Here is a 16,439-nt window from a genome sequence, read left to right as displayed (position 1 = left end):
TAATAATACACTATGTGTTAATTAATTGGATTTAAACTTAAAAAATTATACATTTACAAAGCCAAAAAAAAAAAAAAAGAAAAAAAGTCAGGGACAACACAAACTTTTACTGTGTTGCCTCAGGACTGTGTCACTTTTCTTACAGTCTGTCATAACACAGTCCTAAGGTTGCTGGACCATCTTTCTATCCCATAGGAGCCATGCTAGTCCCTGACACTGAAGGCACAGCTCATCAGGTTCTGGTTGGCATAAACCACAAGCTGGAAGGTGGGAGATAAATATGGCACAACTTCACAGGGATGCTGACATTTCTGGAGGTCGGGTTGTCTGGGCCATGTCAGGAGAACTAAAGTGGAGAGCAAGTTGCCGCCGCTTCCACCGCCCTGCAGAAAGAGAAACCAGAGTGCTTGTTGGACTTCTTTGTGTTTCGAAGATAACACATATCACTCAAAAGCCTGCCAGTTTTGAGCAGAACTTAGCGCAAGAAAGGGGTCCATGCCGTAGCCTAGGTGTCCCTGTCCCTGGGGCATTTTGACTCAGGGACCCACATGGATGGGAACTATCAGTGGCTGTAGGGAATTTTCTGTCCTAGCAGGGGAGTAACAGCACAGAACTTCGGAGTCTTCTTTGTGAAAAGAAGTTCTTGCCTTACTGCTGGACCCTGATCGAGACAGTGTGCCTGACTATGGGATGCCAAGTGATAATGTTGAGTTGCTTGTTGAACTGGGTGGTATATGTTCCACTGAAATTGTAAAACAGAATACGGGCAGCAGCATCCCCTGTACGTGGAGATGGTGGATATGACGCCAGGTTTCAGCAGGCCCTGGAGGACTCTGGCAAATTGTACAAGCAGGTGAGTCAGACTTCCACATACTTCCTTTTTGTGACCTGGATGCCTTTCCCTCAATGCACACCTCTAGCTTCATGGGGATTCCATAAGACAGATAAACCAAAACAAAATAAAGACCCGAAAACAGATGTCCCGCTTTGCCCTAGGTAGTACTGGTTTATACCCGTTGTCAGCATTCATTTATCATTCATGACACCACTTTTCTTTCTTTCTTTTTTTTAAGTGATTTTATATATTCCCTTGACAGAGAGAGAGAGAGAGAGAGACATAGAGAGCAAGCGCACAAGCAGGGGGAGTGGCAGGCAGAGGGAGAGAGAGAAGCAGGCTGCCCACTGAGCAGGGAGCCCAATGTGGGCTCCATCCCAGGACTCTGAGACCATGACCTGAGCTGAAGGCTGATGCCCAGGGACTCAGCCATCCAGGTGCCCTATGACACGTCTTTTCATTATCAAAATTGTCCCAGTTTGGAGAATCAATTTCATGGCTTCCCCATCGACGATCGGTTAATGGAGAGGAAAAAGTGTGCCCCTGGTTTGTGGATTTCTGTATGGGATTCTAGCATCAGCTGCAAGTGCACAGTCAGGGTGCCACAATCCTGCTCAGTGGGCAGGACACTGAAAGGTATGTCTGGTTGTCTATTTTGTTTGGAAGGAGAGATGGCCTGAGATAGATTCATCCTGCCTCAGCCTCAGTGCCATATTGCTCAGTGGGTTAGGGCCTTGAAGAGTAAAATTGGAAAATTGGCCATAAGGAGGTCTAGACGGCAAGCTATCAGCATGGGCCTCCCGCGATGGGATGTATTATGAAAATATTTGTTTCTCATTATTATGAAAATATTTGTTTCTCATGTAAATGCCTGATAGAGGGGAGCCATCGTGGAGGAATTCTCAATAATTAGGGTGGCTCCTGTGGGTGACATTTAGCCTCTATCCTTGGCCAACTTGGTGCTTGCTCACTGGACCCGTGTTTGAGGTGGATGTGGTGGCAGGGAGAGAGGTTATTCAAGGGCTCAACAACACAGTATCCCCCGGTCAAAGCTGATCTACCTATCAGTGCTGTTCAGTGCCTGGTCTGCCAATAGGGAGGCCACCTTTGAGCCCTTGGTATGACAACATTCACCAGGGAAACCAGCATGTGCGATCTCACAAATGCACACTCTCAACTGCAAAGAAGCAGCCGGTGGTGTGCGGAGTGTACGTGGAAAAGCACAATTCATCAGATAACAGGAACAATTCAGTTCCCTTCTCATTGCTGCTCTCTTGCTGGGTTCTCTTCATGAGAAGGACCAGTAGGAAAAGGAGGAAACTGCTGGGACTCAGCGATTTTCTCTGAGAACTTCATGTCCTATAGTTCTCACAACAACCTTGGGAGGTGGGTTGGGTCGTAGCTCCATTACAGAAATGAAAACACAGGATCAGAGAAGTAAGTCTCACTTCCAAAGGCTCATAGATGAAGGTCGAACCCAGATCTGTCCATACGTCTTTTACTGCACTCTGGTCGGAGATGGTCTGGCCTGCTACGGAGTGTCAGTGGGCGTCTGCTGGCTCACGTGGACCTCATTTTCCTGCCCTCACACCTCTGCCGGAGCTGCCAGAAGACACACACTGAATTGTAACCTGCAGGTCTCCCGCCACAGAGTGGGGGTGAGCAGAGCTCTGCCTGAAAAGAGGGAGACAACAGGGGGTGCCTTTGTGCTCCTGCTAAGACTCCTGAAGTATCCAAGGTCTGGAGGCCTCAGAGCGTCTTTCCTGGGCTGTATCCCCAGAATCTCTATAGGGGATAGAGGGGGTTCTGAGTTCTGTAGAGTCTAAGAGCTGGCCAGGCAACTGGGGAGGAGGTGCTCAGAATGGGGCAGGAAGCTACTTTCCACAGGCGATCAGATCTGGTCTCAGAACCTCTTCATTTAGGCCAATAGTCCTGACTGACCCATACCTAGCTTCAGTGACAAGTAACAATCATTTTCTGGTTCCCTTTTTATCCAGAGCAATTCACAGGAATGAGCTAATTCTCACACGGCACCCACATGACTCTTCTTGGGTTTCTTCCTCTTGGAGGCCTTGTTCTGCAAATGCTTTCAATACTGTTCTGAGAAAACTCATCTGACCCCTCCCAGACCCTCCAAGGCTTCTTAGGCTTCTGTGGCTTCGGGGGCACCCCGGGCTTGGCATTTTCATAGCACTTTTCACACGTGCTGTGGGGTTGGGAATATCTACTTTGCAGTGTTGTTGTGAGATAATATATGTTAAGTAGGTGATTTGGTCCGAGTGGCTGTTTCTACAGCAGAACAAATTGTGATTGTCTGCTGTCCAAACATTCCCACTGTAAGCACTAGGGAAGGGACTGTGTCCCTGTTGCCTAGCCAGGGCCCGGGACATTGGTAGATACTCAGTAAACTTTCCATGAAAGAATGAACAACTCAAATAAAATGGGCTAAAGAGTAGCATGAGTAGGGAATGCATATGCCTTTCTTAACCATTTGAATATATGTAAATAATGAACGTATAATTCCTGATATTTTCCAATGAGAAAAATTCTTTATTTAAAACAGGCTAAGTGTTTTTACTAGATTAAATAAAATACTCTACAAATGAGAATTTTAAATCCAATATACCAAACGTAGTAATACCAGTCAGGGATTGCTCACCAATCCCTGTTTACTAATGTTTGGATGATATATCTCATAATTCTGCAAATATGTGCCTTTGCCTAGAGAAACATTTCTGAAGCAATGTCACATTTCCTGGATATAACAGTGTCATGCTAGTTAGAGAAATTCTGGAATACCAAAGACAGCTGAGAAACAGTGATTTTCCAATGCAGAGACCCTTAGACTTGCTCTAATGTCATTAATAGTGTTTCTAAATCATAGAGACGGTCAACACATTTTATTTCAGTAAGAGAGTGAAAGCAAAAAGGGGACCTACACTATTTCTAGCCACTTATATTTATTAATATATGCTTAGCATTTTCAATGCCTTTGCTGCAGAAGGGTAGAAAGTGTGTTAGCAAAAAGATATACTATGGGGACAAAGCTGGGGAGCTTGTGCATACAGAAGGTAGCTGATAATCTCCAGGCTCTCAGGGCTCTTGGAAATGCCACACATCGTGCATAATCTGGGGCTGCTGTGCGTTGTTTTCTGGTATCAGTGTTTGCTGAGTGTCTGGGATCGCTGTGGTATCTGTGGGCGTTTCTTCCAGAGGTGTGGTCACATCAGCACCGTAGTTCTCATAAATATCAGCTAATCCAGGGGTCATCAGTGGGTCAGCGTCTGCTGGGGTGACCCTGAGGGGTCCCCCACTCTGCCCAGCTGGGCCTCTTGCCATGTTGGGGTCGTTGCCCTTTGGATGAGCAAGAAGCCCTCCCAGGGCACCAGGTGCTACCTCTGGAAGGAGAGCTGGGTTTTCTGGATTGGCTGGGTCGACCTCAGTCAAAGGGGAGCCTTGGGCACCTCCTTCTCCCTTCTCAGGGCCTTTGGTTCCGGCGACTGGGGAGTCAAATTCCAGAGTAAAGTCTCCACCCATAGCTGGATTGTGGGGCATCCCTCCAAGGTTAGGCCTCATGCCTCCAAATCCTGGGAACATGGCTCCATAGGCCATGGGGCTTCCTCTGCCTCCCTGGGGAAAAAAACCATTGACCGAAGACACCATTATCACATATGATGAAGTATACTGTGCAATCATACGTGGTCAGCTTCACCAAGAAACCACAAAAAGCTGATAGGAAACAGTTCACACAAGCTGACTGAGAGCTTTGTGTGAGCACACTTCTCACTAAAATGGCTTTGACATAGAAAGGAGAGGACCTTGTACTTTTCTGGTTGCTCACTTCTGTGAAAGACAGGGGGACACCCTTTGCCATGTCTGGATGAAAGCGGGAGAAGGAGAGATGTGGAGAAGCAGGGCAGAAGCCAGGCTATAGGCAAAAGATAGTTTGAATTTAATTTTAAGAATACAATAGGCAGGCAAAATAGACAATACCATCATAAAACAAAGAAAAATGGATCTGTTGCTGAGTTTGTTGAGGGATGTTTTAGAGAACTAGGTCAACATCATTTCTAAAATAAATGAAACCTCACATAAGATTTCCTTCTTTCCTTCCTTCCTCTCTCTTAATCTCTCTCCCTTCCTTTCTCCCTCCCTCCCTCAATCCACCCCCCTCCCTTCCTTCCTCCCTCCCTTTCTTTCTTCCTCCCTCCCTTTCTTTCTTTCAGAACATGTGAAGAAAAAGAAGCTTGATGTCTCCGGAGGGGTGGAAATATTTTCTTCCTGTGGACAGTTAGAATTGTAGAACTGACCATATTTCCTTTTTCTGCCTTTGCTGTCAAAAATGCCCAACCCAACATCTTGGGCTATTTACAGTGACTGTGCAGAATCTTATAACTTGCATTTTGTAATCTCTCTTACAATTTTGACTCATTTAAAATTTTATCTTCAATTTTTGGTTACATTTATTGTGGGTTTTTTTTTCATAAGCTGCAGCAAAATCTTTTGAGCAGACTATAAATTGAGGCAGACTATAAATTAATTAAAATTATAAGATGATAATTAATACTCGCTTGAATTTTCGGCCAGTTGAGTTGGTGGTATGTGGATCCAGTATTCTTTTCTCCTACCTTCCCCTGGATCTCCACTCTCTACATCTCCCCTCTCATATCATCTCCTTGAGCCCCTAGGCTGGGCTAACTTCCTCTCCCTCCTCCCTCTCTCATAGCCCTGTTGCCCTTTATCCCATCATTTTGACACTATCTGCCCTTATATCTACATTTTCTATTGGTGAGACAGTAAGCTCCTTGAAAACAGGAACCTTATCTAATTTTTGTTGCCTCTGTAGCGTCTTTCTATGCATTTAGTTCACAGAAGGCCCTCTAGAATGTTGGGATGTGAGTGTTCTGTCACTGATAGCGTGTATCTGTATTTATTAATTTGATAGGACTGCAGTGGATAATGACTTAATTTAGTATGGTGCTTGTCTTGATTTGTGCTCTAACAGATGTAACTGGTAGAAATCGCTGAGGGAAAATATAAAATTGTGTAAGTCTATCGGTCTCAAATTTCAAAGTGGTCATATGCATGGATAGTAGAAAAAGAATATCCTCACATGAACTCATTCATGCACTTTGGATTTTATACTGATCACATTGGTTGGTTTTCTTTTCTTTTTTTTTTTTTCAATCTGAATATAGTTGACACCCAATGTCACGTTGGTTTCATGTGTATAACATTGTGAAGTGTTGTATGGTGACAGATGGGGAACTACACTTGTAGTGAGCATGAGACAATATATAAACTTGTTCATTTTCTTCTTCTTTTTGACCTCTCAATTTTGAGGTCTAAATGACTTGCAGCGCAGTTGAACTGTTGTCTCGAGGGGTTAATAGTCCAAGAGGAAGTGGGAATTCTGTACAAATGATATATCTCTTCTTTTGGTTTGAGCATATGCTATTCAGTGATAATGGCTTTTCAAGAGTGGTTTCTCCCCTGCTCATATTCAAGAAATGGGGCAAATCCCATGTTCTAGAATGGTCATTGCTCAGAAATGATGATATGGGAAACATGGGGAAATCTTTGCCTGTTGCATAAGAATCAAGTTTTTGGTTTTGGAGTCGAACCATCTGGAGTCCTGTGCAGTATATTCAATGACATTCACGGCCAATGCCTCTTGCAGGAAGTCATCTGTGACTACTCTCCCCAGACCACTATTTTAATAAGAATTTGAAGACATTACTCACCGCCATTTCTTCTGAACTCATGATGCCAAGTCTGGCAGGAGCGTTCTGTTCAGAAAGAAACAGGCATCAATAGCAGCTTCCTATTATCCTATTAGCTACTCAAGACAAAGTTAAAAGTCACTTAGCTTTTCCTGAAGACTTAATGTTAATGCTATGCCCAGAAGCAGAGTAAAGTGGAGAGATGAGTCATTATTGAATAAATGTGACAATTTGGATAATTCAGGTAGAAAATGCACCTTTTCTTTAAGGCCGCTACGTGTGTGTGCGTGCGCGTGTCTGGCCAGAGTTATTAAAATAGAAAGTATGGCTCCTTGCCATTTCAGTTGCCCATTTAGGCGTTCAGAGAATATGGACTCTTTTGTGTGAGGCCTAGATTTTGTAATTTTAGCTCTTAAGATAACATTTAATTTAAAATGGTATTTTTTGTAGGATACAGACTTACCAGTTGATTTGCTCCATAGGACATGTAAAATATTCCCGGATAAAGCTAAATATAAATGCAATAATCATTATAAAATGCATTTTCCAAGATAAAATTTTAAGTAAATTGTAGGCAAAGACCTATTTTTAAAAAACTTACTGGCGATGGTTTATTTTGTGGCATTGGTCCCCGAGATATCAAACGGGCTATTTGGAACACCTTTAAGTGGTAGAAATCAGAATCAGTAATTCATTTTTGCTATAACTTAGGAAAGCCTCCCATTATGGCCATTTCTAAGAGTTACAGGAAATAGCATTTTCTGGTGCATTAGCATAACAAATAAGTATTTAATATTTAAGAGAACAAAGGAAAGCATTATACTTCATATTCATGGATAAATGGGGCAATTAACATTTTGCACTCTTCTTTCTTGAAGTATAGATATTTCCCCCAAGAAAGTGTCTCACTGAGATCTGTACTTACTGATGGGCCCGGCAGATCAGCAAAATCCATTCCTGGTAGCTGTATCACAGATAAACATGAAAATTACTAACCCATAAAAATAGAACTGGATACACTCTTACCTTATTTATGACTATGAGAAAACAATCTAAAATGAGTTTCCTGATTTTCACTTTCATTTAGTCTTGGACAGTACACCCAAGAGATAACAATTGCCTTTTACTGTCATGTCTCAAGTGCACGGGCCGGGAGACAGGGCTTGTCTACCACGAATTTGCTTTGTTTTGCAGAGTAGAAAGTAATGAGTTTGGGAATCAGAGCATGCCAGGTTGGTTTGAATCCTGGTGCTGCCGCTGAATTATTCAGTAATACTGGGAAAATTTTATAACTTGTCAAAGTCTGTCTTCTTTTTAAAAAGGATGATAATATCTATCTTTATAAGAATGTCATCAGGATGATATGGGGGACTGTCAAACGCCTGCCACATACTTGTTACATGGTACCTTCCTTTCTTCCCACTGCTCTTGTCTCTACGTTATTACATGATCACCTTCTCTCTACCAGCCAGAGAAATAATAATCCCAGATGCTACTTGCAATGCTGTGGGATCAATCACGTCTTTCAGCCCTTCCAACAAAGAAAAACATCCCGATGATAGGAAGAGCGGGCTTCTCTGGGCTGTCCTATTTCCTCTGAAAGCTTTCCTCTTTTTGCAACTAAGGAACAATCTTACAGGAACGGTATCTTTTAGGACCCATGCCTTGTCTCTGATGACAAAGGACAGGAATGGAAATTTATGTCCTGCTCCCAGATATGTCAACTGCTTAAAAACATATCTGTATCGTCGTATATTATGCCTGAAAGTTCTGATTATTGAAACGGGCTCTGCAAATCAGTTTTCCTTCTCTGAGTTAGTGGGGAACCCTGATTTGACTTCGGAGAAAGGGAATTACCTCGGCTTTTGGTGGCTTGTCTGTTGGCGCCACCTGCTGTTCGACCATCGGCCCTTCTGCTTGCTGCAAGGGCGGTTGTCCCTGGTAAACCGGAGGCTGAGGTCCTCCCTTCTGGGCTGTGTCCTGGACGTCGGTCACAAGAGCGGACTGGAGGAAGGGTTTCTGTCCTGGCTGTTGGGGCTGCAGGGATGGCTGCGATGGGAGAGGTGGGGGATGCACAGGCAAAGAATATTCATACTGCAGAGAAATTTGAGAGGAGTGTCAGGAAGGGAGAGCTCTCTGAGCTGTGGTATTTAGAAGTTCTAAAGCAAAGGGCTTGAGAAAAGTTCTGCTTGCAGGAGAGTCTAGGGGAATTGTCTTGGGGCTATGTTTATGTAGGAAGCACCCATTTATGTGCAGGCAGTGTTATCTGGGGGGTTCTGTTGTGTCTCCCTTGCTTCCTTTGGGACTACCTGTGCTCAAGAACATGGAGAACTATTGGAGTTCCGGGTGGAGTTGTCATTTCCTCCTCCGAGTTCCTACAGGCATGTCTGTTCTACCACTTTCTCACTGGATCACAGAGATTTGTTAGTTATCTTTGCCCCCAGTCCACTGAGACACAATAATATGTGTTTCTCGTCTTTTTGGCCTTGGACTTAACATGGTTCATAACAAATGCCTGGCATAGGTAAATAATATATATTTTTCTGTTAATGAAAGGAGAATGAATTATTAAATAAAATGCCGAGATCCTGCATCATGGAGTCCATTCTGGAAACAAGCAAGTGGAGAAACAGTCACTATTAACATAATTTATGGTCCCGTGAAATGTGGATTAGTGAGTAATGCTGCTTGTCACAGAAAGCCTACTGGAATCAAAGGTTCTGGTTAAAACAACCGTGTTTATTTGTTCCTTTTTTGAAATTAACTGTGGTGAAGGGCTCCCTGTTATTTTTAAATCCTTTGCAAGATCCTCAGAGTGTCCTGGAAGTCTCTCCTTAATCTGGCTCTGCTCTGCCTCTCCAGCTACTGCGTATCTCGAAACGCCCACGGCTTTTATTACTTATTCCTCACAGTTTGGCACCTTGTCCTACAGTGTCTTGTCTTATCCCCCAGGTGGATGTGAAACTTCATCGACCTTGGAGCCATTCTTAAACGTTTTCACTTTCACTTCCACTCTACAGTTGGGCTTATGCGTTTCTCAGACACCTAACAACTGATGGTGAACTGAAGGATGTATTTTTGATTGCTCCAGGGTCTGTGGTATTTTACCCAGGGCTTTGGCATCATTTTAAACACGGTTTTGAATAATTATTTGGGAAATCTTGACTAAAATGAGAGTTTGTCCAAGCCATCGTCTGCTTCCACCTTGAAGACAGTTTATCTGTTGTTATTGTTTGTGTTGTTAATGTAAGTCTCTTACTATATTTTGGAGGCCGTATCTTCCTTTGTGAAATAAACGTATAAATAGGTTGAAAGTTTGGGCCACTTTATTTAAAAATTTCCCAAGTACTAAAAACAATTATAGGATTTGATTTATTACTATTTGGATCACTTTCTGTTCATTAGTATTATCTGTCTGTAGCTAGTTTATGACAATTTAGAGAAGACCAAGAGGGGAATATTTTTAAGCTTGAAGTTTCAAGCATATTGATATAAGTAACCTACCTGTTGAGTTTCATGTTCCCTTGGTCTCATCCATGGGAAGGAAGAATGTGGTGGGAGGAGACCATGCATCCACAAAGAATTAAATGATTTTCCAAAACCAAATCTTGAATACTAAAGACATGCAGGGGGGAAAAAAAAAAAGACCACATGCTTTTATTTCAGTATTGGCTTAAACTTGGTTATCATTTTCTATAAAATCCACAGAAAGTGTAGAGATAGCACAAGTAAGTGTGACATCAGTGAATTTAATATGGGTGGGTAAATATTCTCTTCCAACAGACTTCCCTTCCATTCTGAGCCAGACTGCAACATTTCCATAAACTTACTTGACATTTAGCTTTTTAAGCCCCCATATTTTGGACTGTTTAATAAAACTAATGGCACAAAATTTGAGCTTTTTTCTTACTCAAGAAAATTCCATATTGTTTTACCTACCATCCCATCCCAGGATCTTACTTTGTTTTAGGTTATTTCAGTTAGTCATTTTTTCTTCCAATATTTAGGATAATGTCTACTCACTAACACATTTTAAGAGTTATGATGTTGTTAATATCACTACCACCACCTCCATTAATTCTTGCAATAAGAGATATTTGAAACGCGGTTTACCTGAGAAAGCATGTTTAGTCCCTGCAAACTTCCCAGCTGTCTCATTGTCTAGCAAGAAAAAAAGTGGGTTAGCGTTTGCCACATATATTTTCTGTATGATACAACTATCTTGTCAACATACGGTATTATTAGCACAAAGTTTGTGGTGGGTCATTTTGAATAAAATAAAAATAGACACAAATCATTATTGAGAAGTGGAAATGTTAAGTGTGGTTTTGCTATTGTTGTTGTTATTGCCATTAAATTAGTAAGCTTGCTTTTTAAATCACTAATCAAATAAGACAAAAACTATCATTTAAGTGGAGCTCTCATTGAAACATTGGAAAATAGCTCATTCAATTAAAATAGAAATTTAACTGTGAGAATATTGTTTCATTGACTCCCCCCCCCACTTAATTTATTTTGCCTTTTATAAATCCAGCCCCCAAATAGGCAAACAAACAAACAAAAAAAGACAAAACAAAACGAAACAAACCCTACCTCCTTTCCAAATAAAAAAGGCCTAAGAATAATGAATACAAAAAATCTTGGGGAAAATGGTGACCATCTGGATAGATGACCAAGAATGCTGACAATTCAACGAAAAGTCAATCTCAATTTAATGGGAAGCGATTTAGAGTGCTTTGAGTTGATTTTTAAGCTAGAAAGTGAGAAAAAAAATAACTCAATGAAATTAGCTTCCTTTCAAAATAAGCTTCTAGCCTATGTAAGTATTGATTCCCCCAGATTGTCATGATACAAATAAATTCTGCAAGGTCTTACGTAAAATTTGTGATAGCAGAAATATTTTTCTATTCAGAACTGTCAATATTTTCTATTGATATGGTCAAATATTTCTATCGTGCTGAGATTTTTCTAAGCACTATTATTAGTTATGAGAACTGCAGGAAGGCAGACACAAGGTAGGAAACAGGTACTATAGAACTATAGAACAAGGTTAGTGTGATCTATAGGAGTTCTTATAAACAACTACATTTTGTAAGGTAAATTTTCTTCATGGGAATATTTTCATATAAAATACCATGAGGTGATGGAATTAAAAATAAACCATGTGTGGCTTCAGAACAATGTTTTAATTAATGTAGTAATTATGTTAATATAGTTATTATATAGATATAGTATATATTAGGTATTAAATATTAGTATTGTTCTGATTCACACACAGATGACATTCCTAAGATACCTGAGAGTTTAAAATCGCAGTAAAATGATAATATGAGGCTCTAATAAATATCATACACTTCTCTGAAGCTTCTCTAGACAAGTCCTGACTTCCAGCTAGGAAAACAGAACCAGCCCATGGTGTTTCTCTCTCTCTAGGACTATACTGACAATACATACCTCCAGGCTCAAACTAGCCATGCCTGGTGTCCCAGGTTGCTGAGGAAACACCTAGATGGAAATAAGAATAATTTTGAGATCTCTGTTGAGAACCTTCCTTAAATGCACTCTGGAAATACAAAGCTAACCCAGTACATAGAGGTCAGCTGAGGGCTTTTGACTTGAGCCTTTAAGCAGAAGAAAGAGGAATTTAAATCATTTGGGGAATTCACACCATATTTAATAATTTTGTTTCCACATGAACCATCTATCCTTTGTATCTTAATGCAGTAAAATTTGATTTAGTTGGAGGTTACATTGAAAACAAGAAATAAAATAAAACTACAAAATAGAATACCAAGAGTACTTTGTATTCTAAAAATTTATCCCATGGGAAAACAAAAGGGACAAACTTAAGCTTAATTTTCTTGCACATTTGGCAAACTTACCTGCTTCTGGTTAATGGAATGTGGCTGAGATCATGGCATTCAGCAAAACCAAATGCAAAACCTAACTTGCCACCCACTCAAGGGGATTCAACAAATCCTCTGTCATCTTTCATGAAAGGTTATTTTATGTAAAAATCTATTGATCTGTGTTTATATTTTTGGGGTCATATCCAAGATATGATTTTTTAAAATAAATTTAAAATAAAATTTTAAAAATTCTAGTATCAAGTGTCATTATACTTAATGTGCTTAATGTGCTCATTTAAAAGTTGTTAAAAGTTGTTAAAAATACAGTTATACTTACACACTTTTTATTTTTATTTTTTATTTATTTATTTTTTTAAGATTTTTATTTATTTGACAGACAGATCACAAGTAGGCAGAGAGGCAGGCAGAAAGAGAGAGGAGGAGGAGGCAGGCTCCCTGCTGAGCAGAGGGTCCGATGTGAGGCTCCATCCCAGGACCCTGGGATCATGACCTGAGCCGAAGGCAGAGGCTTTAACCCCTGAGCCACCCAGGCACCCATATACTTATACACTTTTTAAAGTGGGAGATATTTTTCTTTCTAAAGCAATCCCTATTAATATGCACAAATACTGGTAGAAAAATATGGAGAATGGAGGAGTAAGAATTAGGGTACATTTTGACAGTCTCTGGTTCTTTGGAAATCCTTATTATTGAGAGTCACAGGGTCTTAACTCCTTCCTTCCTTCATTTATACCCCAAATACTGACAGAGTGTCCACTAAATATATTAGGATTATTTATTTTTTATGAGTAAGAAGTTCAGGGATAGTTTCTTGAGTATGTTATCTAACCTCCACCTTTTACTTTTTTATACAGATAAAACCTCACCCTCTGGTGCAAATTTCTCCAAAGAATTCAGTTTTAGCAATGGATCACAGGAAAGGAATTATAAATGTGTAACAAATACTCCATGCAGAGAAAAAGATCAGGTGTGTAGACAGGAAGAGTGATGTGTGTGTTTGTGGCGGGGACATGAGCAGGTTGTTCGCCTTTGAGAGGACTGCGAGAGTAAAGTCTTCCATCCTCTCATTGGCCAGTACACAAATAGGGTACACTGGACAGATCCAACTACAGGACAAAGTCTACTTTGCTTTCCATTTGCTCCAAGTCAGGGTTCAAACAATATTTACATGAATGTAAATGCACAGAGGATACATTTCCAACAAGGAAGTAAAAGGAGAACACCTAACTTGACAGGCAGTCAGTTGGCAATCCCAAGCAATTGTGTCCCTTGTTTGACACCTGATTGACACCTGATTGACACAGGTGTGGACCAGCATAGGTTCCAGAGGTGTCAAAGGAGTCAAAGTATTAGACAGATAGTTGATGGCTGAGGCTGACCCCGATGTCAGTATCACAGAAGAGCAAGCTAGGGTGGCGGCTTCAATTTTTCTTTCACTTAAGGTTCATGTTGGGTAATAGAATAGAGCTCTTTTATTTGTAGAATTGAGATTTTCATCCTTGTAAACAGTTTTATCCCTTTCCTCCCAGACATTTAACTTTAAGAAACCCAAGTAGCTAAGCTCTTTTCTCAGGGAACTGGAATATTTTAAAGTTCATTGGAATCCAACTATGAGTTAGTTCCTCAAGAGGGGAGACCACGTCATATTTACCTTCATCCCTCCAGTGCCCAGCACATTGCTGGGTACATGGCAAGTGCTCAATCAATATCAGCCACATGCACATAGGAGTTGAAGAAAGTCTTCATGAAAACAGAAACACATACTACTGGCAGAGTAGTTCAGGACTTAGAGGATTGCATTCATAGAAAATCAGATCAATAAGTGATAGAGTGAACCTGGTGTACGACTGTAACACACAATTAGCCCCATTGCCGTGGCATGTTTTGACTTAAGAAACTTAAGCTCTCAGTCATACAGTATCTCCCCCATAAGACAAATCTGTTGATTAATTATTAGATTCAAATGGATCTCTTTAGCTCTGTTTTGGAATCATCATAACTTGGCTAATATTCTTTTAAGACAGAAGAAGACATACTTTGCTTTTGTGGAGGAATTTCTTCTCCATTTCAATTACATAAAGGTAGCAAGTAGTTGACAATGAAAGGGTGCCCTGGCCCTGTGGAGGCTATAGAAGTCCTTTATCTTTGAATGAATGGAGTAAGACTTCAAAATTGCCTTTGGAATATTATAATATCTTTTTGAATAGAAAAGTTATATATTTGAATTACTCCTTTTGGATGGTAAGATTGATGTCTAGGCAACTATGACTTTGACTCAGTAGAAAGTCTGCCACTGGGTTAATTCAGATTCGTCCATGCACGGACTTCAGGCCACGTCCTTCAGCACTGCCTAGGATCCAACAATATCCCTTTTAGGGCACTGTCTAAAAAACTCTGACTTACCGGCACAGCAGAACTCATTTCCAGGAGGCATAAGATCAGTATCAGGTCCTTCATTTTGAAAAGTGGGATCTGAAACGGAGTTAAGTCAGAGAATTAAATCAGATGCATTTTTATTTCAGAGTGGTTAAAAGACAATATTTCAAATGAGCTGCATCTCTGTTCTGCCAAAACAGTTTCAAAAAACAAAACAAAAAATACAACTAAATGTTTCTAAATAGCTTGTTTGTATTTGCTAGTTTTTGGAATGAATTGGCAATCAATTAAAAAATATCTAAGTAATTTTTTTTAATGGAGCTACAACCTAAATGAACCTGAGGAACAAATTCTGTGCTGTGCTCTTTAAATGTTGTATTCCATTTTGTAAAATGAATTATGATTTTGAAAACCCTTTCCACTATGTGAAATTTTGGTCTATTAAATATCATCCATGTACTTTCTTTCCAGAGTAAATTTTGAAATGCATTCAAAATATAATACAACCAATTATTTTAAAGCAAACTTTTATTTGCAGGTATGTTAGAGCATCTGACTCTAGGCTTCAGTTACCCAGATAACCATGCCAAATCTATCTTTTTAAAAATAAGAATACACTGATTTTTTAAATCGCCTTTGACATCAGTGGGAAATATGTCTCACAATTGAGCTTTTCTCTTTCTTTTCATTTTTCATTTTTAGGAAGATATTTTTTATCTATGAAAGAGAGAGTGAGAGAGAGCAGGAGAGAGAGTACAAGCAAGTAGGAGCAGCGGGAGAAGCGGGGTCCCCCCAATGCGGGGGTCCCAGGACCCTGGGATCATGATCTGAGCTGAAGGCAGATGCTTAGCCAACTGAACCACCCAGGTACCCTGACTTTTCCTCTTTCTAAAATGAATTATCTCTTTAAGTTTATTCTGTAAGTTGAAAGCCTCTTTACTCTTACACAAACAGAAATCTGACTAGCCAAGAGATTTGCTCATTCTTTTAATACCTTTCTAAATTAGGCCCTCTGACTAATAATAACAAACAGTTGAAAAAAAAAGTCTATAGATTTGTTTTCCTTAGCTGATAGGGTATAAAAGACATGTCTTTTCTGGACCATGCTAATGGTTTACAATAAACTATTATTCAGCTTCTGGTGATATATAAAAATCCTCTTTATAAAAGCTACCTAGAGATAGAAAAAAAGAATGTATAGGAATCACATGGAAATCATAAAAATCACATTTTACCTTCAATGCTGACATGCACTGTGTTCTCAGGGCCTGGTGATGCCAACCGAGACAGTTCTAAGAAGATTAAATTTTTTTCTGGACTGTGCCTAGGATTCTCTCTGTATCTCTCATTCAGGGAAGACCAGAAACCTTTATTTAAAGTGCCAATCCACCAATCAAAGTGGAGCGAAACGGGGAAAAAACCAAACTCTGCTCCTGTAATTAGCCCACACCCTTTTATTGCATGCAAGGACATTGGCCCCGTGGAGGCTCGTTATTTTTAACTGTAAACCAACCCTTGTATATATTCAGGGAACTCAACTGCACGCAAGACAATAAAGGAATAATTGGACACAAGTTCTGAAGACAATCATTTTGGTGAGCTGAAGGGAATATATACAAAAAATAGGTGTAAAAT

General features: G+C 40.2%; 1 protein-coding gene across 1 annotated transcript; it reads right to left on the bottom strand.

Moving 5' to 3' along the window:
- Positions 1-3,375: 3,375 nt before the first annotated feature.
- On the bottom strand, positions 3,376-16,110 carry AMBN (ameloblastin). The gene is made up of 11 exons (XM_047719981.1): positions 16,040-16,110; positions 14,832-14,900; positions 12,013-12,063; positions 10,672-10,719; positions 10,063-10,173; positions 8,416-8,652; positions 7,484-7,522; positions 7,160-7,219; positions 7,022-7,066; positions 6,580-6,624; positions 3,376-4,465 (listed from the first exon to the last, which is right to left on the bottom strand). Exons 1-11 carry the CDS (start codon positions 16,052-16,054, stop codon positions 3,929-3,931), a joined length of 1,257 nt encoding a protein of 418 aa, XP_047575937.1. The 5' UTR covers positions 16,055-16,110; the 3' UTR covers positions 3,376-3,928.
- Between the last annotated feature and the right edge of the window lie 329 nt (positions 16,111-16,439).

The sequence above is a fragment of the Lutra lutra genome, chromosome 2 (assembly GCF_902655055.1).
Source record: "Lutra lutra chromosome 2, mLutLut1.2, whole genome shotgun sequence".
Lineage (NCBI taxonomy): Eukaryota > Metazoa > Chordata > Mammalia > Carnivora > Mustelidae > Lutra > Lutra lutra.
This window is presented reverse-complemented; position numbering and strand designations above follow the sequence as displayed.